The following is a 24,637-nucleotide window of genomic DNA, read 5'->3' as shown; positions in this document are numbered from 1 at the left end:
CTAACATACCGGATCCTCTAGCACTTTCATACCACTGCTAATAGAAAAATCAATATTAGTTCCAATATGAATGGACTGTTGGATTGACTGAACAGGGAGCTTTGAAACAAATATCTAAGAAATGTTTGGATGAAATGGACATCTTTACAGACATTTGGTCTGCATTTCTGAAATGTAGATGATTAAATCCACATTGTTGGCTTTTCCCCCCTCTGCACTATGTCTTTCTTTACATCTTGCAAAAAATTTATGAACAAAGTTATTGTAAATCTGCAATGTCTGTCTTGTCACTTAGATTCTTTTCAGAAATGCTGCCTTGCCAATGTAGATATACAATCCTGTATGATTAATATTTATTACTTATAATTCTAAATACAATGGAAGGTCACCAAAAATACCCTGCCTGAAGGAGTCTGGAGCCCTTTAAAATCTCACTGGTGATGGATCCCGAGTCTTGAGAACTGAGCTCAAAAGTCTTAGCAAAACACTTTTCTACGTAGGATTTCCAGTATTTCCTTCTTCTGACTATGGCTAAAGCCAAAAAGCACAAAGGTTGACTGAAAACAACTGATCTGCAAACATGAGCTTGGATTTCAAACCCAAACAAAGGTCAAGGAATGCCTGAACCTGTCCATAATCTTGGATCAGCCTATAACAGAGTCATGAGTAAGATGCAAAGTTAGGATGCAGAATGAGACTTGAATTCACACTGAGAGGGCATGGTAGTTGAAAACTGTTCATTTTCCTCTAAGGCTTTCTCATATCCATCAATATATTACATTTAGATTGGGGGAGAGTGTGTTATTAGAAAAATGAAGATATTTAGGATTTTTATTGTTAATTAAAAGGTAGGTACCTTGGGGATTTTCGGGTTTTATAATGAAATCTTAAAAAGATTTTAAGAACGTGCAAATCATCTTACCAAAAGCTCATTTTTTTTTGTAAGCCCAACCACTTTTAGCCATAATTTTTAAAAACACATGTAATTTGAAGTCCTGTTTTGGCCCTTTTCCAGCAAAACTACAGTAAGACACATTAGAACACTTCAGGAAAGTGGTGAAGATTCACAGAGATGGAAGAAATCAGGACAAACCTTAAATTGGTTCACCTACTCTGCCTGAGACCTGCTGATGTTTTGACAATCTTCTTTTAGGCACTAAATATAATAAGCACAGAGGAAGAAGTTGTATCTGCCTGTGTGTCTTCATTCAAAGATCCACTGCAACTGTGATTAAGCAAATCCACTAATTGGAGTACAAACCTGGAAAAAGACAACTAAGAAAAATGTAGACTCTCTTGATTGGCATTCTTCTAACCAAATGATACTGAAAATAAAACCCAAAAATCCCAGTGACCATTAATCAAAGCAAAGACTTTTCACTAGAAATTAATTCGCGGAGCATCGCTAACACTTCACAAAACAGACAGAGCCCTCTTGACCAGCGTGCTGAGTGAAAACAAACCCAGAAAGACAGATGGAAAGGACTGAGTCAATTAAAATAAATAAATAAATAAATGCCTTAATTTAAGAAAAAAAAAAATAAAATATCACAAATAATTCCAATCTCGTGAAGAAATGTTTTTAACAAGCCACATGTGCTTCTGCAGACACTTCTAATCTCATTTGATTTTTCTGGCTGCTACTTGTGTTCTCTGAGCCAGCTGATTTCTCAGCAATATTTTAAAGAGAGCAAGCCTTTGCCCTCCAGTCTAGCCGTTGTTAAAATAGCCCATTCTAGGGGAGGACTTGGGAGTTCATGGATTTTCTTCTAAGGTTTTGGAAAGTTCAGAACAAATTGACCATTGCATGCGAAACAATAGTCAACCACAAACTATCTTCACAGTCAACGAGTAACATTCTGCTCCCAGCTGGGTTTGTTTGAAAAGTAGAATAATCACACCAAAGCAACAGGATGGCTTCAGATTGTCATCAGCATCACACGGGCAGTGGCTGGCTTTCGATGCCGTCTCCAGTCTTCCGTCTCTCTGGCTGCAAACAAGCTTGCTGCGAAGTTCCCCTTGGTCACAGCTCACCAACCTGGGGTTCCCCTCAAATCAGCGCAGCTTTCTGCAGCTCTGATCAGAAGGGGAGCCACTTTGGGTTACAGTTCAGCTTTATTTTGTCTTTGAAAACAACGATAAATCCCCCCCCCCGAACTGAAAATCAAGAGCCATGTGCGCTGTTGTACAGTGAGTTTCATGCAAAAGAGCTGTCATTTTGAATTTGCTAAAGTAATGTGCAAATAATCACTAGCATAAAGCAGTTTGTGTCAGGCAGACGCTACTGATAGAACAAAATAATCAGCTTTAGAAAACAATCCTAATTCAGAATCGTGTAACCTGGATCAGTAAACCCTGGAGGAATGGGGCATCACACAGGGATTTCTGCTAGCATTCTTGCTGAATTTCTGCCTGGAAATGTGCCTCTCTCTGCTTTATCCTGCTCTTTTTTGAGGCTTTTAGAGCAAACTTCTCCTGGGGTGAGATGATGAGTGCTTGAAAGTGACCCATCTGGAGCCTGACGTGAAGAAAGCGCTTCCTCTGCCTGGAATTCATGTGCAACAACAGCTTTCTCCTGCCTATCCAAGTTTCCCAAGATAGCAATTATAAAAGAACTGGCAACCACACAGTCAAGATAACAATATCCTACGTGGTTTGGTTAGCTGTGCCAAGTCCCTCTACTAGCTGGAGTCAATATGCTGCCACCATTATTGCTATGTCTGCATGTCTCTACCATCTAGCAGATCCACTGGGCATTTTGGCACTCGCCCCACTCTTCCAAGGGCAGCCTGCTCATTTGCTCATTCACTCTCTTTCATTTTAAACATTTGGATCCAACAGCATCATCTTATGCAAAGTAGCATCTGCAAGTCTGACATATTCACTCAGGCTTCCCCCTCTTGCACCAAGTTAAAAATAAATACTCTATAATCTCATGGGCCTGCTAAGACAGAATATGCAGAGTTTTCAGGATCTCTAAGAACATCTCTCCTTTAGGGTCAAACTTCTTTTTTTTTTCCCCTGTCTGTCTCTCCTATTTTGCTTCTGCCTCAAGGATATATACAGCAGTGGGAGAAAAAGTGTCCTTGAAATAACCTACAGAAGAACCAGTTCTATGTGTTCCTAACTCTCTTACTTGAAATTTCAGTTAATATCTAATGATTGAAACTCCAGAGAATACAAGTGGTGATATAGCCCCTCCCCTCCCCGAAACAAGAAACTAGTAAAGTGGACTTATTTCCAATACTCATTGTGAATAATCCTAGTTGAGCTAGATCTTAGGTTCAGATTTCGAAGGGTCTCTACCTCCCACTGTAGAGCTGCCTTCTCTTCTCTCCAGGGAGAAGCAGATTTGTCCCTGACCAACACACTTGAACAGGTGAAGTCATAGAGATGCCAACCAGACAACATAACGATAAAATATATCTTAAGGCAACAAGGAGAAGAGTCTGTGAAAGGGGATACTGAGCCACCACTGAGGTCAGTTAGGACTTGCTGAGCCGCTTGGCCACGTCTGCGTAGGCTTGTTCGATTTCTTTGTCTGCTGCACAGGTGTTGGTGAATTCATCCCTGGCGTACGCGTTCTTCAGGTACCGCCACAAACCCGTCATCTCCGTCGGGAACTCAAAGTTGCGGTATTTCTTTGCAACAATCTAAACCAGAGATAAAAGAGGGGAAAAAAAAGAATCTTGCTAGTGGTGCATCTCCAGGTAGCTTTTTAGAGAGCTTCTTACTCTTTCATGTCATGTAATAAATAGCAAAGAAGCAAAATATTTGGAGACTCCCCAGGATTTATAGGAAAATCTGAAAATTACTATTGGTTGTCCCCTATCTTGCAAAGATGCTACTTGGACACTCTAATTCAATGGCCTGGCTACTATCACCAGATTGTTACTTTTATACTACCTAAAGTTCATTAATTTTACCAATTTTTTTTTAGTGTTTTTTTGCCAACCTTTAACCATATCCCTTAAAACTAAGATATAGGAAAGAGCTGATTAGCTTAATCAAAAACCAACATAGGTTTTAGAGAAAGACATTAGTAAAAATTATGCATAATATTTCATATTAATAATTGTATTTGTATTTAAGATTATATTACGCTTTTTATATACTGTATTCCTATTCTTAATATATGCTTTTTATATATATATATATATATATATATATATACACACACATATATATTGCCTGGCCAGCAGTGTCAGAGGATATAACCACCTACAGCTGCTGAAAGGCTTTACCTGTGTTCACACAAAGGAAAAATTCAGGGCATGGTTGAGAAACCAAGATGATTTAGCAGATATTAGAAACAGGAATATTAGGATAAACTAGGGACAAAATGGCTATTTCAAGACTTTTTGGACAAGGAAATTGTCTATCAAGGGAAATTTTTGATTTCTAAAAACATTCAGGCCCTTATTCAGGAAAACAGTTAAGTACATACTTAATTTTAAGCACCTGTATAGTCCCGTTGATGTCAATGGGAATAATCTGCTTAAAGCTAGTTCATTGCTAAGCAGCTTGCTGGATTGGGATATTTCAGTTCTCCTGTAAGAACATACCATATAGAATAATCCTGTGGTGACAGAATGAACTAGCTGATAGGAAGAGATGGATTAGCTGATTTAATGAGTGCTTCCAATCTCTAATTTTTCTGACTGTATAAAATTGTTCCTGGGCAAAATTATATACATATGGGCCACAGAGTTCCCCTTTATTTTTAAAGCACATGGTAGAGCTGTTTTCCATCTCAGATTTCTTAGGACACTTGTGTTCTCAGGAATGACTGTGATTTGGTTTTATTACCAGGATCCACTTGGTATATGCAAGTCCAAATCCTGTGCTAAACTGCATTTAATTAAACATTCTTGCCTTCAATGATGCTTCACACACACATGGGGAAGATAAAACCTGCTGGGTAACTTAAGTCAAGATTTTCACAATTTCCAGCACACGTCTTCCATCAAATGAAAAAGTCTTAATAATTTACCCTTTTCTTCCATCTGTAAAATGCTTTTCAGGCAATATACTATGGCTATGCTTGTCTGAGAAAGATTTTGATTCTCTTTAGACACCTTTCATTTCATCCAAAGAAGACAGGAACCAGTAAGGGGCCACACATTCACTTTGCATTGTCTGTCTCCAACGTCACCAATGAAGACAAGCCAAAAAAAGATCTAGGCCTGTGAGGATATTATCACATTTCTTACCTAGTCACTTACACACTTCTTTTTTTTTTTCCCTATATTTTTCTATTTTTTGCATGTGTGCAGTCAGCTTCAAGGTTCAGTTTATGTTCTGGCTCATGTAGCCAAATTAGATGCATGACTTGGCCTTAATTCCTAGCTTCCTTGCTTGCCAAGGTCTGCCAGGTACTTGCTTTATTCTAAAGAATCATGTAACCTGATAAATTAAATAAATGCAACATTTAGAAGCAAGATGATGTACACCACTTGCACTACACCAGCAACCATTGTACATCTTAAATCCTGGTCCTCAGTGGTGACTTTGATTTGTTAACCTCTCTGTGTGAAATACCAGCTGGAACAAATATTCCCCAAAAAGATGGACTGCTGCTCTTAAGTTACAAGTGGGTGGGAACTGACTAAATTCTTGACATGTCTCTTAAGAATAATGGGAAATAATTAATATGAAATAATGCCGTTACCCACAGCAAGGTAATAGTAGAGATTGGACAACCTAGATGTTAATATTGTCTTTGCTACTAATCAGTGATGAGACTGATCCCACATGTAGTAAATACAAAATTGCTGAAGTTAATCTACGGGAAGTACCAAGGAGGAAAAGTATGTTTCAGACTCTGCTTTTCTAGGACTTAAGATGCCTTTGCTGAAATACATGTTGGATATAGCTCATGGTTGTCAGAACAGGGCACTTGACTGTCAGATAAGGCCTCTTAGGCATTCACGTGACATCTTTTACCTTGACAACGTGGAGTTTGGGCAGAAGGTTGCAGTCAGCAAGAGTCAGGTCATCTCCATCCAGAAACTTGCGTTTTGATACTTTCTCCTCTTCGGTGCTGTCTGCATCGATCTCCTCTGGCAGAGGGGTTCTCAGGTAGTCATCCAGCTTCTTCAGAGCCTTCACCAAGCCTTTTTCAAGGGCTTTTCCAATAAAACAATGAGTAAGTTATTAGGGCAGAGTAAGAATTATTTAGAAACACTCATTGTCAATTGGTACGGTAGTATCCAGAAAAAAAACACAGCCAAGAACCATTTCTTTGTTGTTAAATGGTGCTCCCATGCCTACAAAATCCAGTGATGAAGTAGCCTAGAAAGGTCTACCTGAGGGTAAAGCTTATCCTGCAATAGAGCAACAGGGTCACAGGAAGCTGTTGTGCCATGTCTTCTCCTGACTAGCAAAAAAATAAGTGAAAGAAATCATGGAAGGAAAGAGTAGCTTGTCAGTACTATATACCAATAAAACACATTCACCCTATGATATTTTTTCTGCTCTGTTGAGGCCATCACACAGTAAATTGGAGACTTCAACACCGCTACATTATTTTTCCTAGGAGCTAGGTAGGACTGTAAAGAAGAGGAATTTTCTAGCATTACTCCAGCTCTAAAAAGTTGTAGTTTTACTACTTTTAAACCCCCTCCAGAGTAATTAAAGGCAATAGCAATAATTCCAGAGATGTTAACCAGAGCTCTGTGGAGCTGGAAGATAGACTACAACTGAAATCAAAGTAATATAACAATAATTATATAGAACGCCATACAAAAGAGATGAGTTATTCAGCCACAGTTAAGATTCCTCTTACATCAGGTTCAATTTAGGTGTAAATTCTCTTTTTTGATATGTCTCAAAACAGGTATCATAATGGAGACTTTGGACCTCTCACTTCAATTACTAAAGACCATGTCCCACACCGCTGCTGGCTCCGACAAATTCCAGGCTTAAAATGCCACTTCGACATAAGGCAGAGTGTAATGTTTTAATTAAAAATATCAACCCAGGCACAGAATTTGTCTTCATATGCTTCACCAGCAGGATGATTGAGAAACTTGATTGTAATAATGCACTGAGAGAAAGCTGAATGACCGTAGACAGGTTTGCATGTCATTTAAACTGCACACACTCTGGGGCAAGAAGGGTCTTTTGCATCTCTGAAGGGTGACAAGCACGATGAGATCCTGGCCCCTGACAAGTGCCCCAAAGTGCTAAAGCAATATAAATAAGAAACAGCAAGAATTTACAATGTGAAAAAATAACAACATGACTCATGGGCTTAAGGCCAGAATTTCAGCTGGTGAAAATTACCTGCAGTGATTTATACCTGCTGCAGATCTGGCCCGGAGTCAGCATTTAAGGCCTAATCCTGTAAAATCTTATATCTCTGAATAACTTACGGCCATTTAACTTAGGGGAGACTACTCAACGTGTCAAGTTGTTCAGTTGGTGTAGCTCTACAAGGCCTGCAGAGATAAGTCTATTTATGAAGCAAAAGGCAAGCTTCAAAAGGCTGCAGCGATCGCCCTGCGTGGAGCAGCTTGCTGGCACAGGTAGCTCCGCTGGCTCTGCTGTCAGCCGCCCCATGTTTTTGGCACGGAGAGAAAGGCAGTGCATACAGGGCCATTGAGAGAGCAGGAGCTGAACACCACAGAACATGATTTCTCTGCTGCCCTAACATCCATTAAACCTTGTGCCAGTGGTGGAAGTTAGATTAAGCTGCCTGATGTCTTGCTCCCGCTGAAGCCTCTTGGCGAAGTACCAGGGAACCATACCAGTTCTTTTGTGGCTGACTCCTAGGCACAGTGGCAAATCCCAGCTTAATTGATTGACTGGAGAAATGACTGTGATCCAACTGAAAACACCCCAACAAACATAGCAGGGAGAGAAATAATTTTGTTTCTGAGAGCGGAGCATCTAAAGCGACTGAAGTGCTGCCATCCATAAAACAAAAGTGTTGCCATCCCTTATTTAATCAATTCAAATTGAATTTTGACACTGACATGCTGCTGTCAGATGCTGGCAGTGATGACTTTAATCGTCTGCAGCTGTGCTTCACCACACAACTTCCACTGACGGGTAACAGCCGCGTAGCGAGTAAAATACCCCACGTGGCAGCACGCAAAAGATTTAGCAATCTCTGTTTGGTTTGACCCATAACACCTGCTGAACAGATAGTTGTTCATCTCTTGGTCAACCTCAGACCATGTGCTCTTACAACGAATTCATTTAAGAGACAAAGGAATCAAATTACTGTGATTTAACTGAATTTTGCACATTCAGATTTTAGACGACTGGCTTAACGCCCTTCACCCAGTAGGTCTGTTGGTTCTCTGAGCTATGTTTGCAATGTTTCCAGTGCCAGTACGACATTAAATGCTTCGTGCTAGCCTGTGGGGTGTGTTAAGTGTGTGGACAAAGACAGGAGCATCAGGTGATATGTGTTTATGTAACTTTTCTGGAACTTATTAGGGTTGGGGTGGGTTTTTTAGCTCTTATTGATATGTCAAAGTGCGTCATGGCTGTCTCAAAAACAATGCCTGGAGTGAAGCCTATTTGTGACAGTGGGAAAAACATCTATCTGAATTCATACTTGGCGCTTGCATGCAACAGCTTTAGGCCAGAAATAAGCGTATGTTCAGGGTTCAACGCATCTGTGACCTAATTCACAGGCTCTGCTGGAACCCACAGGATCCTAAGATCTCCTGGTGAAGTCACCACATGGTCAGGACCATCTCATAGCCAGATAGTCAAGAACTGGACCACTACTTATAACTGCAATGACCCTGTTTAATTAATCAAAACTCTTCTAATCGTAGTAAATCTCTCAGCCATGTAAATAAAAGACTCACGAAAAAGGGAGAATTGTCTTTCTTCCAGATGAACAGTGACAGAATTTCAAACAGAGTTTAGGTTCATGGGGGCAGATTTTTAAAGCCTATTAATGGGTTTTGAGGTACTTTTTTAATCTATATGCAAATATCCATGTTGCAAATCCTAATCTCTAGGTGCCCTATAACATTCAGATTTATCTATATGATAGGAAATCTTGGGTTCCTTTGAGAATGTGCTCAAATACATTACCATTCAAAGTAAGAGCATGCATAGAAGAATCTCAAAGATTCAAAGCAAGAGGTTTGTAAGCCCCACATGTCAGAGAGAGACAACTGTCTAACTCTGGCTTGAGTGAGAGCACCCACCTTATGTTTGAGTTTACCACTGATCCCACTTAAGAGAGAGGTATCTAAAGCAGGTCAGGTCAATTTTTAATTTCTTTCCAAAAATTTGGGGGAAAATGCAGGGATTTTACCAGTGGTATATATATTGCTCCACTGCAAGTCAATCAGTGGAATTAATCTTCCCTGAAATGAGTAAATAAAATTAATAGGTTTAAATTAAACAGCCTGAGATTCCCCTGTAGCCAGTGGAGTCTTCTTCTCTATATTTGGTTTAGGTCACTCATAAATCAGCTGTGTGGAGAATTCCTGAAGCATTGGATATTAGGAAGAGGTTCTTCACTGAGAGGGTGGTCGGGCACTGGAACAGGCTCCCCAGGGAACTGGTCACAGCACTGAGCTTGGCTGAGTTCGAGAAGCGTCTGGACGATGTGTTCAGTCCCATGCTCTGACTTGGCTGGCCCTGTGTGGAGCCAGAGTTGGGCTTGATGATCCTTATGGGTTCCTTCCAACTCAAGATATTCTGTGATTCTATGATCTAATCTCAGCCTTACATTGTCTTGGGAATGTCAGGGCGGAGGATTCAATGTTACAAGGCCAAGAGGAACTATGCCCGAGAATGCGTCTGTGTTCTGCTTTTGAAATTTCTACCTCAAATTGCTTCCCCACCCTGCAGACTTTCAGCGGGAACTTAGAGATTCCAAATGGGACCAGCTCTGCAAGAGGAGCCCTGTCATCAATTACCTTTTCAACAGCTACAATGTCTGAACTCCTGGAAATCATCTTTCTGGACAGCAAAATCACCAAATACAAAGGCACCAGCATAGTATTGCCTCCAAAGTGATGTATTTAATATAGCTTCAAATTCCAAGAAGTCCAACCTACATATATACAAAATCCATGTTGGAACTCTCTCTCATACCCTTCACTACTCTGCTCTGGGCTACTCCTGCAGCCAAAGGCAACTTGCAGCAATTGCAGTCCTGCCGTGTCATCCCCTCAATAGCAAACAACAATATTAACAAGAAAACATCATAAGCTCTTTGTGATTTTCCTCGTCCCTTCAAAACTATGCTTTCATACAACTTTACTTAAGAATCCTGAGTTAGAAGCCAGAAAAATAGCACTTTCCAACCTCAAAGCAACCACAGAATGCTTAATGAATATATTACCATCTGTCAAATGCACAGGGTGAGGTTCAATTTAGCTGATGATACCTAATTCACAATGACGCTCTGTTTTCAGCAAAAGGTTACTTGATGTTGAACAATGAGATTAACAAATCCTGACATGCACAGAAATACAAATAATGTAACAAAAGTTAATAATTGGCAAAATTGTGCTCTTGGTTACACAGACATAACAGAGGAGTAACTCCGCATTGTCAACAAGCTTTTCCATATTTACTCCAGTTCAACCAAGAACAGACTTTGGCTCTGTTACTCAACTCTTCAAGCAAAAACTTCCTTAAACTTTTGTCTGTGAAACTATTTTCAGGGGACAAAGAGAAAACCTTGTGTCTTGAAGTACTTATACCCCAACTGAGCAAAACATTGGAACATGTAATGCACGGAGCAATCCTGCAAGTCAAGGGGAAGGCCAGATGACAAAGATTCATTACTAGGTACCCTGGGTGAAATTTTGGGCATATCAAAGCCTGTGGAAGTTTTGCTGTTGACTTCGGTAGTGTTAAGATTTCTCCAGCAGCTTTTAAAGCCAAAGGAGACTTACAATCAGTTAATCTGACCTCCTAAATAATAGCAGCCATAAAACTTCCAGTGTCTTGGTCGTTTCCATTCTCTATTTTCTGTGGGTCAAATAAGGCTGAAGCAAAATGGAAAGTAACTAGAAAGTAGTAAAAGAAAAACGTTTGGAAAAAGTAACTGATTCAGACTGCCCACACCCACAGCATTTGCAGAGGTCAGACAAGGACTCTTCTTCCCCTTCCTTGAACTCCAAATATTTCCTTCCTTGTTTAACACTGGGATGAGGAGAAATAGCAAAGCAGACAAAGCACATAAATGCCAATCTCTGTGGCCTGAAGGAGCCACTGGAAGGCAAATCATTCCATCCTAAAATAGTAGCCTAGGAAAAGCTGAATTACCGCCAGAGGAACCTCTCTCTTTCTCTCTTTTTCTTGAGAATAGGCAGACTGGCTACCTTAAATTTAAAATAGCTAAAATGAGGTGAGCTGATTCCTATTTTATGTGTCTGAGTGTAATAATCTTCAGAATGAAGCTTTTACTTGATATGAGAAGAGATATAAAGTGTAGGGGGCACAATAAAAGCAGTAATAATAATTGATTCTTTGGTCAAATTGAACATAAAAATTATCTGATTTACATTAAAAGAGAGAAAAAAAAGTTCATTTTTAAAAGGACAAACTCCAAGCAAAATAACATGAGATTTCTGAACAAACTTGAAAACAAAAAGCCGTGTTTTGGAACGGTTGGTTAGGTAAGTTGTACCTTGACATTCAGTCACTTTTACATCACTTTTTAAATGTTGGCAATCTTCAAAATTAACATGCAATTTTCAAATAAAAAAGAGAGTAAACTTTTGTTTAAAGAGAAAATACCTTTACCTTTCAAAACAAGTCATTATTCACCCAATTAAACCCACATATGCCAATAACTCAGGTTACTCCCACCACCTGTGGCATTTTTTTGTCAAATAAACATTTAGTCACAAAACATTTTCTCCAAGCTGGAGTAAAATATACACGGCCCTTTTCAGAAATGAATACCACGGAAAGCACCGTGACATCAAGGTTTCACCACTGAAAGCACAGTGACATCAAGGTTTCAAAGTCATCAGATCCCAGGGATGTTATGGCTTTTGTAGCCATTGACTGAAACCACCTGAGACTGACCTCAGCAGAACTGCAAGTTTCTTAATTGTCAAGCCCAGGTAAATTCAACAAGCAATGATCGATGTACAAAACACGATCAATGAATCCTACTGCTACCCTGGATCACTGATTGATGCTTTTCCTTTTTACTGCTTTCTTCCACTGCCCTGCAGTAAGATTTATCCTGCAACACACGCAAATGAACTTGGTGAAATATGCAACGAGGGAAAAGGGGGAACAGTACATAAATATTCACAGTCTCGCACAAACAATCTGAGATTTATTTTTCCTTTAAAAAAACAAACCACCTTTCCTGATCACTTCCAGATTCACAGAGTTTGGTATTATATGAGACCCAATACTGTTTTCTGGTAGGAGAGGGAAACCAGCAAAGAAACAGCAAATTAAGGTAAGAAAATAATATGTTCCTCCTAGTCTGACAGTCTGATTAAAGACTGAGGATTCACGTTTTCACTCTCTTTTTCCTCCACCCTGCCCATTTTGTTCAGGCAAGATCATCGGAGTACTGTAACTTTAATCTGTGTAGATTAATCCTTCTCACATGGAGGAGCTGTGACGGCAATATGCGTGCCACTGTATTACATATTGAACAGTTTATCTTCCCCCCCCATGAGTTCAATATAACCCTGGAGATTTGAGTGCTGCCTTGATTTTTTTCCTGTTTAGCCATTTAAAAGTCAGGTGTCTTGTCTAAGCTGGTTATGTAGGTTCCCTCTCTGCTCACAGGTCCTGAGTGTCTCCAAAGAGCAATTCCTTCTAACTGCCCGAGACACCTGATTCAAACTTGGTGTGACTCACACCATCCATGCCCTTCTCACTGTGTGAATTACAAAGACTAAAGGACTAGCTCAGACTAGACACCTAACAGGGAGGTGAAGCTAGACGAGACGAATCCTACCCTTTGAATATAATTTCACGGTTCACCTAAGTGATGTAGGATAATACCTCCTTTTTTTTTCTAAGATACTTAAATATTAGGGCTTATGCCCCAAAGGGCAACTACATTGCCAATTTGAGCACTGTAACATTCTTTCCGGGCGTGTTTCTGCCTTGTAAAATCCCCAGCTCTGAGCAGCGTCTGTATTGAGAGGCAGAATGAGTGGGCAGTCACAAAGAGCCACTGGAAATGCAGAGAAGTATGGAGGTTGTATGCTCCCATGCATCCAAGGAATTTCGATGCTTAACTTGGTGCCAAAGGGAGTTTCTGGGGTGAGTCACTTCTCCCATTAAATATGTCCAGTTCTAGATAAATAATTCAATATTCACTGGAACAGAGACTTGAGCATGTTCCCACAATAAAGGTAAATGCCGGTACAACCACGTTGAAAAGTTGTGATCCGTCCATTTCTACTCAATGAATCAACAAATACCTAGCTGTGCACAGAGAAGAGAAATAGGTTAGTGTCTCTTATTCCTCATCTCTATTTCCTGGTTAGAGGTTTCTCTTAGCCTTTCATATTCATCCTCTAGATCAGTCAGAGCTGGGACTTCAAAAGGGATTTTTAATCCTGGATGTTATTCTGAGTTTACACCAGGAGTCACACAAACACAGGTACAACTTTGGTCAGGTCATAAACTGCTTCTCAGACATGGTCTAAACCAGGCATAAATAGGTACATATTTTCCATATGTGTTCACACATATGTTCTGTCTATGTCCAGTGGGAGAAATAGAGGTGCTAAACCCCTCTGAGCCCTTCATCCATGACTCAGAGGAACGTGGAGCTGAAATACAGCTGGGAGATATCCAAAGCAACCTTAGGAACCCCGACACATCAAAAATCCATTGATTTACTTATGGATAAGGTTCACCTTGCTTAACTTCATCCATCTAAGTGCTCGGTAGTTGGTTCAACCCAGTTGTCCAAGTCTCCTTTATAGATGGCGATGAAAGACAGGCACCTCAAAAGGAAGCTCTCCCAGCTTTAGATCCATATTTTATGACAATTCAAACTGCCCTTTAGGAATAGATTTATGTTTCTCTCTATTGATCAAAAGATTATTGAATGACTAATGTATAACCTTTAGACAGACATAAGTGAGATGGTCCTTCCCTTATCCCTCTTCCCTCCCCACCCAATCTACAAGCCCTTGGTGATGTTGACAGATTGATTAGGTCTTCATCGCTGAAGCCCAGGATGTTTCGACAGGCCTGACTCAAAAACTCTACAAAGGTCTGTCTCAGTCTCAGAGAGAGCTTGATTCCCCAGGTACCCTTTCCTAAGTTAGAGCACAATGACCCAGGGGTTAAGAGGTTACCTGGATTCAGGAGACCTGATTCCCCTCTCCATTTTTTCTACATGACATTATACAAATGATTTAAATTCTCTGCCTTCCAGTCTCCTATATACAAAAGAAGGACAATATCGCTCTTCAGCCACAAACTTTACATTGGTAAAAGCAGTAATGCACCAGCCATGGACTTCTATTTCAGTTTAGAGGGGGATAAACTGTAAATGTAACAAAAAGAAGAGGCATCTTCCTATTTTTGTGATACCATCTGTCCTACTCCCAAATTAGACCTAGTGAAACAGGTGAATCTAAAATGTCTTTAAAAATAAAAATAAACGCATCGAGAAAGTTTGCGTTGACTTGTTTCTAGTTTTGGACTCAAAACTCAGGTTTCTTCCTTCCCTTTCCTTATTCAGTTTTGCAATGGAAGCAAGAAATAAAAGTAACATTTGTTATCGTCAGGAATGCAATTTGAGCACCTTCAGATGCTGTTATTTTTAAGAAGAAAATACAGGTGTTAAAATGACACCAAAAAAGGGTTCATTTCCAAGTCTCTTAGGACTCTCTCACTTGGACAAATGACCCCTGAGGGCAGGAAGCAAGTGAATGTAAAACTACTGGCCTACAAGTGCCCTGGGAAGAACAGTACCTAACTTGCATTTCACAAATCATCCTAAATCTGTAGCAGCTCGTAAGGGACAAGCATCATTTCTAGAGTGTGTCTCTGAGGGCTTAATCCTGACCTCTGTGATGATAGTCTTGTGCAGGTGTCCCTAAACCAACTGCAGACAAGCAGCAGCTGATTTGCATCAGAAACCTAAAAAAAAAAATAATAATTAATTTAAAAAATCAGCCTCTGCAGATTATAAAACCATATATTTATAGTATGTGATTATCACTCTGGTATCTTGATTGTTAAGATGCTTTATGTTTACTCAGAGTGTAAAGTTTTGTTTTACTACCAAAAAGCAAATGAGAGGTTTCTGAGACTAACAAAGAGAAACTAACTGTATGTTTCTGTATTAAAATAAGAGTAAAGTTAGCTCCTGGCAGGGAGTGCAACCGGGCTTTAGTGACAGTGCTGTGGGGACCCCTTGTGTTCTCATATTTAAGTAAAGAGGTTAGTTCCTCCATAGGCTGTTGGTGCTTAACATCAATTTATTCCAATCCCAGGCACATAGGGGAATAAAGTCTGCTTTTGTTTACATCAGGATAATCCCAATTACACTGCACTGATTTCAACTAACTTATTTCACTTCAGCAGTGGTGGAATGAAGTGAAATGGGAGAGGGAAAGGCAGCAATGCCTAGCAAGCAGCACCTGAGGATGATGTTTTAAAGTTTACTGAGTTCCCAAATCCCTCAGTTCACTTAGCAAATCTCAGTGTCAAATAGTTTTATTTAATGTTTCTAGCATTTTCAGTTCTTTGTGTTCAAAAATTGTTACCCAGATACAATAAAACATGAGACAATGAGATTTAACAATGACTCATATCTTAATTCTTTTCCATTGTTTCTCTGCTCTTGAGATTATTTTTGTTTTCTTTCAAGCTCCATGAAAAAACGTGATTCTGCATCAACTTAACCTCTCTGAAAGGAGCAGAACAAAAAAAGAAGTTATAATTATGTCTGAATGCATGAAAATTTTTCAAGCAATAGTTGGGAGGTCATATTCTGTTGTACTGTTGCAACAGTAGTGCTGTGACAAGTATTAGGAATATTTTTCACAGTTCTGGTACCCCCATTTAAAAAGGCACTGGAAATTTGAGCAAGAGGTCAAGGGAGAGAAGTAATACAGTGCTCAAGGACTGGAAACAAGCCTCAGTATGCCAGGTTTGAAGAGTCTATTTGTTCAGCTTATTGGAGAGAAGACCGAGAGGCTAACGTGCACAGATGGTCACTCATGGACAAAACATCTGGGAAGTGTGAGAGAGCTCTTCAGCCTTGCTGTGAACAAAGCTGACAAAGTTGTGAAAAGGTCTAGTCATTGGAAGTTGGAAGTTGGATGAATTCACTTTCCACATTCCCAAAGTAATATTTAAGGACCAACAAGGAGAGAGGGGAAGTGAACTTATTTCTTGGGGTGTTTATAATGAGACTAAGAAAAGGTTGGATTTAATTCAGTTCTGGCAGAAATAGGAGAAACTAGGCTGGAGGGGGAGAGAGTGACATGGGCAGGTCACAGCATTTTAAAACCCCAAATATCATCCTTTAGGTCTCGCAACAAGGACCAAGGCAGGATCACTGTACCACCCTCTGTGTCACGGAGAATTTGCTACTTGACATTAAGACAATGGCTATAATTAAATCTCATGCTTCAAGACCTGCAAAGATCACGGTATATTTTCTCCCAATTTGTAGTTAATCACATGTGTTATGGGGCTTACTCATGGCCCTAAGGTCATTCTCTGCTAGAGATGGGAATGGTTGGATCGATGCCTTGGAGTGATGCAGAAAGTCTTGCTGAGCAGATGCCTTCCTCACATGTTCTGAGTCATCCTGATTCCAGGTTAAGGGCCAGTTTCTTTTCAGCTTTGAGTGGCTGAATCATCAGGGATTCGCCTTTGCAGTGCGAAATACAGACTAGCTTATTGCCATCAGGTGGGTGTCTTCCCACTCCCCACCACCACTCCTGCTTAGAGGGGCACTGTGCATCAAAGATCCTTCAGTTTCTCCAACAAGTTAAACTTGCAAAACAAGAAATACTATGATGTTTGCTCAACAGCCAAAACTGACTGGGATGTGATTTGCAGGAGATCACAGTAAATAGCCCAAAGTTGCTTCTTGCCTCAGACTTTATGAAAATCTCTTTTTCTTTCTACAATCAAAAGATTCAGGATATTTTAAAAAGATTTATGTCTCCAGTTCCCATTTAATCACCCTATTCCCAGCACTGTTTTGATCGTAAAGGTCAACTATTTAAGATCTGATCTAATAGAGAAAATTAGCAACACTGAATTTCAGTTAGGCCTCATTCTCCTCTTCCCTGTTATTTTATGAAGAACATTTGCATGCATAAAACAAAAAATCTGTTTTGGGAAAAACAGATTCTGGGCCAATCCTTCTCCCTTTGAAGTCACCAGCAGTTTTGCAAACTGACTTTCAGGAGCCAGTCACTGGGCTCTCTATCATGTGATAGCTTGCTCTACTGTTGCTAAATACAAGCCTGTGAACAATCTTCTCAGGACAATAAGAAAAGCTGGGTGCTTAAATCTGGACATTTGCTCATATGAGATTTGGACACTTCACTGAGCAAGGCCGTAACTTCATCTAAGTCCTTGCTGCGGGGAACATACTTCAGATGCACCAAGTACATTGCAATGAAGGGAGTTACCCACCAGTGAGAAACCATAGAGCAACGAAGTTAAAACTCAATTCTAAATAATAATGTAATTTAGGCCTCCCATTCCAGCAGCGAGGCGCTTAATTCCTCCCAGGACTGCTGCCGCCAGATTGCTCTCATCCACTTCCAGCTGTGCTACTGCTCCTGTGTGCAAGCATGGGAGCCCGGCTGGGAAACAGAACAAAGCATCCCAGTAAAGCCAGCAGCACTTGGAGGAATATTCAAACACACAGGGGAAATAATTCCCTCTTAAAGTAGAGTGTCTGCCAACTACTGTTCCCCTTGCAAGTGTTTTAGTCTAGGCCTGGCCTATGCATATAGGCCCTGATTCAGCAAAGCTTGAGAACATGCTTTGATTTAAGCATATCATTAACCTCATTGACTTCAGTACATATTGTCAACTCTTTTTTAGGGTTCTGCATATTCTGTGCCTTGAATTTATATAGCCTTTCATTTTTCCTCTCCCTCCCTTTGTTATGCTATAGTTTCAAGGCTATTTCAGCACAGATGTGTCAGAAAAACATGTCTGCTCATACATTAATTGTAAATATTTACTGTTCCCAGAATGGCTGCTTCTAAGTGTGCTAATCAGGCATGCTAAATCCCTGCCTTGAAGGGCTTGCAGTCTGCTCACATCTGGACTTATACAGAGTTTTAGTCTCGTATTGTTTTCAAAGAGTATTTTTCACATTTCCATCAGGAAGTATTCATATCTTAATTAGCAAGATCTTAGGAGAAGGAAAAACCCAAAAAGATGGGAAAGTTCAGAAGCATTCCCCAGTGAGATACATATTTCTCAGCTTAAGGTAATGGTTTGTTATCATTTTAGGGAACTGAAAACTTCTTCCTTTCAATGGCATAAAATTCCAGTTCTTAGTTTTGGCAGGTCTAAAGATATTGGTCCTTAAAGCTGTCACTGGTACCAGACAGAATATTGATGGCTCTGGGCCTCCAGCCAGCATGATTTTGAGGAGAACTTTCAAAAAGTTATTTCTCAGGCAAACTTATTTTTCAAACTGCTGTTTCTGAGCGTTTTTGAACCAGTCTTTGATTACTGGGGAGAAAGCAGATAACGAAATTTAAGACAGATGATAAATGCAACTTGCAGCACTGTTTAACAAGTTAGCACACAGCTATCGCCACTGGTTTAGTGGTCTTTATATGTGTGTTTTTATAAAGAGACAGAGTGGGGAACAGTTTTATTAACATATCATGAGTGAGTTATATGGGTCATCCCAAATGAATGGCAATAAAAGCTTTATATCACACTCACCAACATGTATTTGGTACTTTATGTGCCACAAATGTTGCAGAAAAGCTATTTTACATATGTTTTAAAGACTGGTTATTTTTTATATTAGGGCTGGTTTTGTAAAGCTGCCAGGCCCTTCAGCTACCACGAGCCCAACAGTGCTCAGCTCAGAGGGAGCCATAAAAACTTGTTTAAAATGTTCTCAAATAGCATTTTTGTGCTTCAAAATGTAAAAGTTAAAGGACTGTCATTCTAGTATGTTCCGGCACAAAGCAAGTCCTTTTCTCTAAAGCAAGGGTAAAAGCTATTTCTAGTCCTGCCTCGTTGCATGACAGAGAAAAGTTGGTATCATCACAAATTGTTCCTCATGCTGGGCCTTGGACAGGTGTGGGGGTTTGGAATGGAAAAGGGAAATTCTGCAACTAAAGAGAAAGAACAGAAAAAATTAATGGCAAATTGATATGCAGACACACATAAGCACACACACACACATACATAAGTACACACACCCTACATATTTATATGGCACCTTGGAAATCTGTGCAGAAAGCAGAAAGCATTAATGTTGGACCCAAGATCCTTGTCACAGGACTCTCCCCATCAATACAAGGGCATTCTTTAAGCTTGCTCCATTAAAGTCCAGAGGAGCTGCCCCACAGCATCAGGAAGCTCCTACCCTGGCCCCGTGCATCAGCTCATGAAGGGTTTACACCACAGAGCTGTTATTGCTGTACATATTCCATGTAGGGGTTTGAAGGGAACTGATTTACTGCTTATTTAAGGAGATACTCGATGGCTTCTAGAAAAGATCAGAGCACGCTGTCCAGCCTCTGCACGTACCTACACTGTGGGTCTGATTCTCTTCTCAGCAAGAGTAACTCCACAGTGTAAAACTGATGTAGGCCAGTTTTAATTCCAGCCCTGATATGCATGTGTGCATGCCTGCTGTACACATACGTACACAGCACACGAAGAGAGACGTTTCCCACCTCACGCACTTAACCGCAACGTGTGATGTAGCTACTGAAAGAGGTGAATGGCATTTAGTCACATGTAAGTTAATAATTTAAATGTGCTTTTATTTTTGGCCTCTTGATGTAAATCCAAACCAGACAAGTGGAGTCCTCTGGTCAGACGGCTGGAAATTCCTCTGCATGAAATCATGTTGGTGGTCTCCCGGCTCAGCGCCTTCTGAAGAGCCGTACAGTGAAATATCCTTCCGTACCACTAATGAATGCGCCCACCCACACTGGAGCTTGTGCCCCCTAAGAACTCAATTCAAGAACAACTTTTTAAACTCATAAATGAAATCAAAGGGCTCATTCTATGAGCCAACGAACTTACAATTTTAGGCAGGACGGTTAATGGGTGGTTACTATAGGTTGTTCCCTTGGTTTGCAATATACAGTCTCACAAGAAAAAATAATAAGCAGGGTACCAAGTATGCACAGAGCATTCCAATCAATTAAATTTCACCCTCCTTCAATGAATACGTAAATTGTTGCTACCCTGGTTACCGTACAGAGTTTGAGTGACTTGCTCAGCATCAACCAAAGGAACCAAAGTAAACTCACAAGATCCTGGTTTACTTTGCTGTGCTCAGACAAGACCCCCTACTGGGTATTAAACAATCACTAAGCATCCAAAAACACTCAAACTGACCATAAAAACTTAAGCAAGAGCATCCAGGAAATAATTTTTAAGACTACTGCCACTAAACTCTCCCAAGGACTCCTGTTCTTGTGTGAATGGGTGCTTGTCGTTGCAAGTACGAGCGGTGGAGCCCAGTGGCAATGGCTGGAGGACTGAATAACCCAGTTGTGCTATCAAAGTGAGGCGCGGATCTGATGCCGCGATGAGGACACGACTCCTTCAGAGAGGCCTGTTATAAAATTATCGAGTGACACGGGGGGTGGAAGGAATCAAGCCCGTTGTAATTGAACTGACTTGAAATAATAAATGCACACACTTTCTTTAAACACAGCTTGCCACATCCTGAGGATCTGGAATCAATTCCTCCCCTTTCAAGAAGCTTAAAAGTGGTGGGACTTTGATATGGCATAAGCATGTTTGCTTCTGGGCTTACAGCCCTTGCCAGCCCGTTCCAAAGCTTTCAACATTTTTATATTATAAGACAGAAAAGTTAGGAAAACAAAGATGGAAAAAAAGAATCAGAAATTCAGGGAACTATTAAATCAGGGCAGCCTTGCTGCCAAATGCCTTTGGTAAGTAAACGAATCATGATCAATAACATATTGCCATACAGACTTAGAGAAGAAGGTTATCACCTGCTTCTGTGCCAGGCATAAAACATAACGGTGTGTGGCTAATGAAGTACTGAAATAATCCAGAAAAAAAGCACTATTTTTCTCTGCACTGTTAAAGCATTTTACTTCAAAGTAATTTTAACTCATCCAGAAAAAACATTATTTTTTCCATGAAAATTTTGTCCAAATCGATAGGTTCCTATGAAAGGCTTCTCTTTTGACAATGTTGTATTTGTAAGAGAAAACTGCCTCGATAGAAGGAAACCTGTTTTGTTAAGGGGATGTTTCAGCCCTGATTGTAAAGCTGCTTGCTTTATATATTCACATATTTGCCAGCAGAGGGTATCACACTCTTAGAAACAGACGTGTATCTCCGTCTATTCATCTACACGCAAGAATTCAGGCACACCATAAACCAGGAGATTACAAGTCTTTTCTTCAGTAAATTTTTCACTATCTGAACAAAAAATAATCATTTATCTACTAAAGGCTCAGACTCAGTTATCAGTGCCTTCCCACCACCTCTCTCAGGGTAGGAAATACTGCAAAGATACAGCCAAGTGATGGCATCACTTGAAGTCTGAAATTGTTGCAGGATGCTGGCTGTAAACTCCAGTTTGGGCTTATCTTCGGTGTGCATTAGTTACTCATTAATTCTCACATCCAGTATCCTCATACCACATAAATCTCATTAATTATCCCAACCACTTCACGTCACTTTTCCGCAACAATGTAATAGCCACAGGCTGTAGTGAGAGCTCATGTTACGTCGACCGCATGATCTCTGCTAAACCACTATGCTGCACAGAAGAATGATCATATATAATTACACCTAACCCACACTTCTCCCAGATACAGATAGGCTGATGCTACAAATTCCCAGCCTGATACCCCACGCATTAATGAGTGCACCTCCCTGACTCCCAAGTCAGGAGAACATGATTTAAACAACCTGATATCTGGTGCTTTAGCTTATTTGGTACTCAGCAAATCTCCTATTCCCAATCAAAAGAAATAAAAATTATTTTTTATGCACTGCTCTGGATTCTGTGTTTAGTTTTGGATTTATTAACAAGTCTTTTTTTTTTTTTTCTATTTGTGTATTTTGATCATGTGCATCTGATATGCTGGTCACTGGTGTGGCTTCCCAGATTAACCCAAGCATTTGAATCAGTTGGAACTAAGAGCCAACATAGATGATGACTGAGACACCTTTATCTGACAGCTGGGGCATATAGAAATGGCTTAAAATAACCACAAGCAGCAATCTCTGATCTTTCTGGATCTTTCTGACTCACATAGAACAGGAAAAGGCGTATTCACTGAAGTAATTATATTTTCATTTATGAAATGCTTTCTGTTACTACAGAACTATATGCAACTGCTTCTGCTGGTGTATAGCGAGGCAAAGGCATCAAAACCTGCTGCAAAGTGTCAGGTAAACATCAGGTCAGGCTAGAGCACCAGATCCCTTTCTGATTTGAGTTGCGATTTTCAAAAAAATAAAGATCAAAATTCAATAAGTTTATTAGGAAATATGTACACAGTGGTGTGCTGTCCGTTCCCCTTTGCACATAGGTTTTTCACTGCTGAAGGGATCTAACACATCTACCTTTTAATTAACTCATTATCTACCATCTAAATCAGCCTTTGGAATAACTGCTGTAGTTTCAGATTAACTGGATAGGAAAATGGGTAAAACATCCCTGGGATAAGGGAAAAGCTGTTCTTGCTCAGCCCTTGAAAACTGAAAGTTAATTACACTGCAGAAATTGAGGTCTGTTGCCTGTAAGTCTGCATTGACAGTCCCAAGGACTCCAAGGTCCTCAGGTACTTTGTTGATGGAAGGAACATGGAGGTACGACTTACACTCTGCACATCTCTGCTTTGTTCTCCTGGCACTGCAGCACTTCAGCTGTAAGAAATCAAACTAAAAGCTTTTCTCTGCTTCAAAGAGAAAAGTCGAGTATCAGTATGTTCAGAGATTCCAACGTGTTTGTGTATCACAAGAGCACGAACCGGCAAACAAAACAGAGTGAGGACTTTTGCATGGAACAAGCTTTTTGCTCTGCTGCAGCTTAACATCTCCTCTCTCTATAACCTTGGTGGGGTCAGTTGCCATTGAGAAGGATTTTTCCTTTTATTTTCAAGAGTAGCTAAAGCGAGAGTTTGTTGGGCAGAACTGAGGAAAGGTCCCATTAATCACACTGTGGCTAGTAAAAATGTGGAGGCACAATCGTGGGCACGTTGTGGGGTTAGCTTTGTTATCTCACAGTAGCAGATAACCGACCTTGAATTCCAGCTCTGGTTACTGGCAGATGCAAACACATCTAGGACAGCCATTTATTACCGGCTAGAGCTGCCAGCCCTTAGGAGTCCAGGGATTTGCATATTGCAGAGTCACTGTGAAGGGACTGTGTTGGGATTATGCATGAGGACAGATCCCATGGCTGTTTCAGGATGCAAGGGGGAGCACAGCTGAATTTACGATTTACAGTTGCGAAGCAGACCATAAAAATCCCTTGTAAATGGCCAAGATATTTTATTCTCACTGTAACATCTATTTAGTCTAACTCTTAATTTATCTTCCATTTACAACTTCCTACAGAGGTTAGCTGAGCATCCCTTTAGCATGAAACGAAAAAAAAATAACTTCTTAGCATCTCTGAGAAGTGAAGCTCTATAATTATTTCCTTCTGTTAACTACACAAAAATATTATGGAGCAGATTGTTATCTGACATAAATCATCATTTACCCATTTTCATCTCGTGGGTCAGCCCCAGGCAATGAAATATAATCACACAGATGAAATCTGAGCTGGAACCTAAAAAATCTAGTCTTTTCTGAGTGATACAATATGAGAGCATGGTGTTTAACACGCCTTAGATCTCTTGTCTGTGAAACTGGTGGAATAAGGTAGGTTATATAAGGAGGTGCGTCAGTACCTCCTTGATTGTCTTGATCATCTCAAGGGATGATCAAGCAGTGTAAATCCACTAACTTTCATTGAGCAACAGGAGCTCAGACTGGCTGAAGCCTTGCCTCTCTGAGGGGAAAGGAATGTGGAGAAGAAAATCAATTTCATTACAAAGACAGTGCAGGGTACATGTAAATATGTATGGCATCCAGCTTCGGGGTGGGGAGTTCTTTTGACACACAAACATGTGAGGGAAAGTCTGGAGCTTGCAGTGTACAATTTTCTCTCTTAAAGCCCCTTTCATTTATTTACTTTATGTTTAATGTCTTGATAAAACTCAGTTTATATGAGTAAATTAGCTGATACAGCGTGACATAATCGTGTGTCAAGAGTCTGATGGCCACACCTAGCACATTATGAAGGGTCATGGCATGGGCTGCTCTCACACAGCCATTCACTGCTAAATTTTTAGTATTAGCACAGTCTTATGTCCAGTAAACATGCACTGCTCCTCTAAGCAGTGCCTGGGCAGAGAAGAAGACACAGCATGGGCCACCAGCCACTTCCAGTAAGCAGTATGGGATGTTGTTCTGGTGAGGGAGT

At 40.3% G+C, this 24,637-nt stretch overlaps 1 protein-coding gene across 2 annotated transcripts in view; it reads right to left on the bottom strand.

Annotated features, from left to right (window-relative positions):
* Positions 1-252: 252 nt before the first annotated feature.
* CLIC5 (chloride intracellular channel 5) overlaps positions 253-24,637 on the bottom strand; it is a gene marked incomplete at its 5' end in the record, with an annotated part of 75,046 nt that continues 50,661 nt past the window's right edge. For both annotated transcript variants that reach the window (XM_084262248.1, XM_084262249.1), the window contains 2 exons: positions 253-3,653; positions 5,947-6,128. In XM_084262248.1, coding sequence (XP_084118374.1) covers positions 3,486-3,653; positions 5,947-6,128 — 350 coding nt within the window. In that variant the 3' untranslated portion in view covers positions 253-3,485. The remainder of the gene's footprint in view (positions 3,654-5,946; positions 6,129-24,637) is intronic.

Source organism: Gallinula chloropus, assembly GCF_964237585.1.
Source record: "Gallinula chloropus genome assembly, chromosome: 3".
Classification (NCBI taxonomy): domain Eukaryota; kingdom Metazoa; phylum Chordata; class Aves; order Gruiformes; family Rallidae; genus Gallinula; species Gallinula chloropus.
The sequence above is the reverse complement of the archived record's forward strand: the minus strand, read 5'-3'. Positions and strand labels throughout refer to the sequence as shown.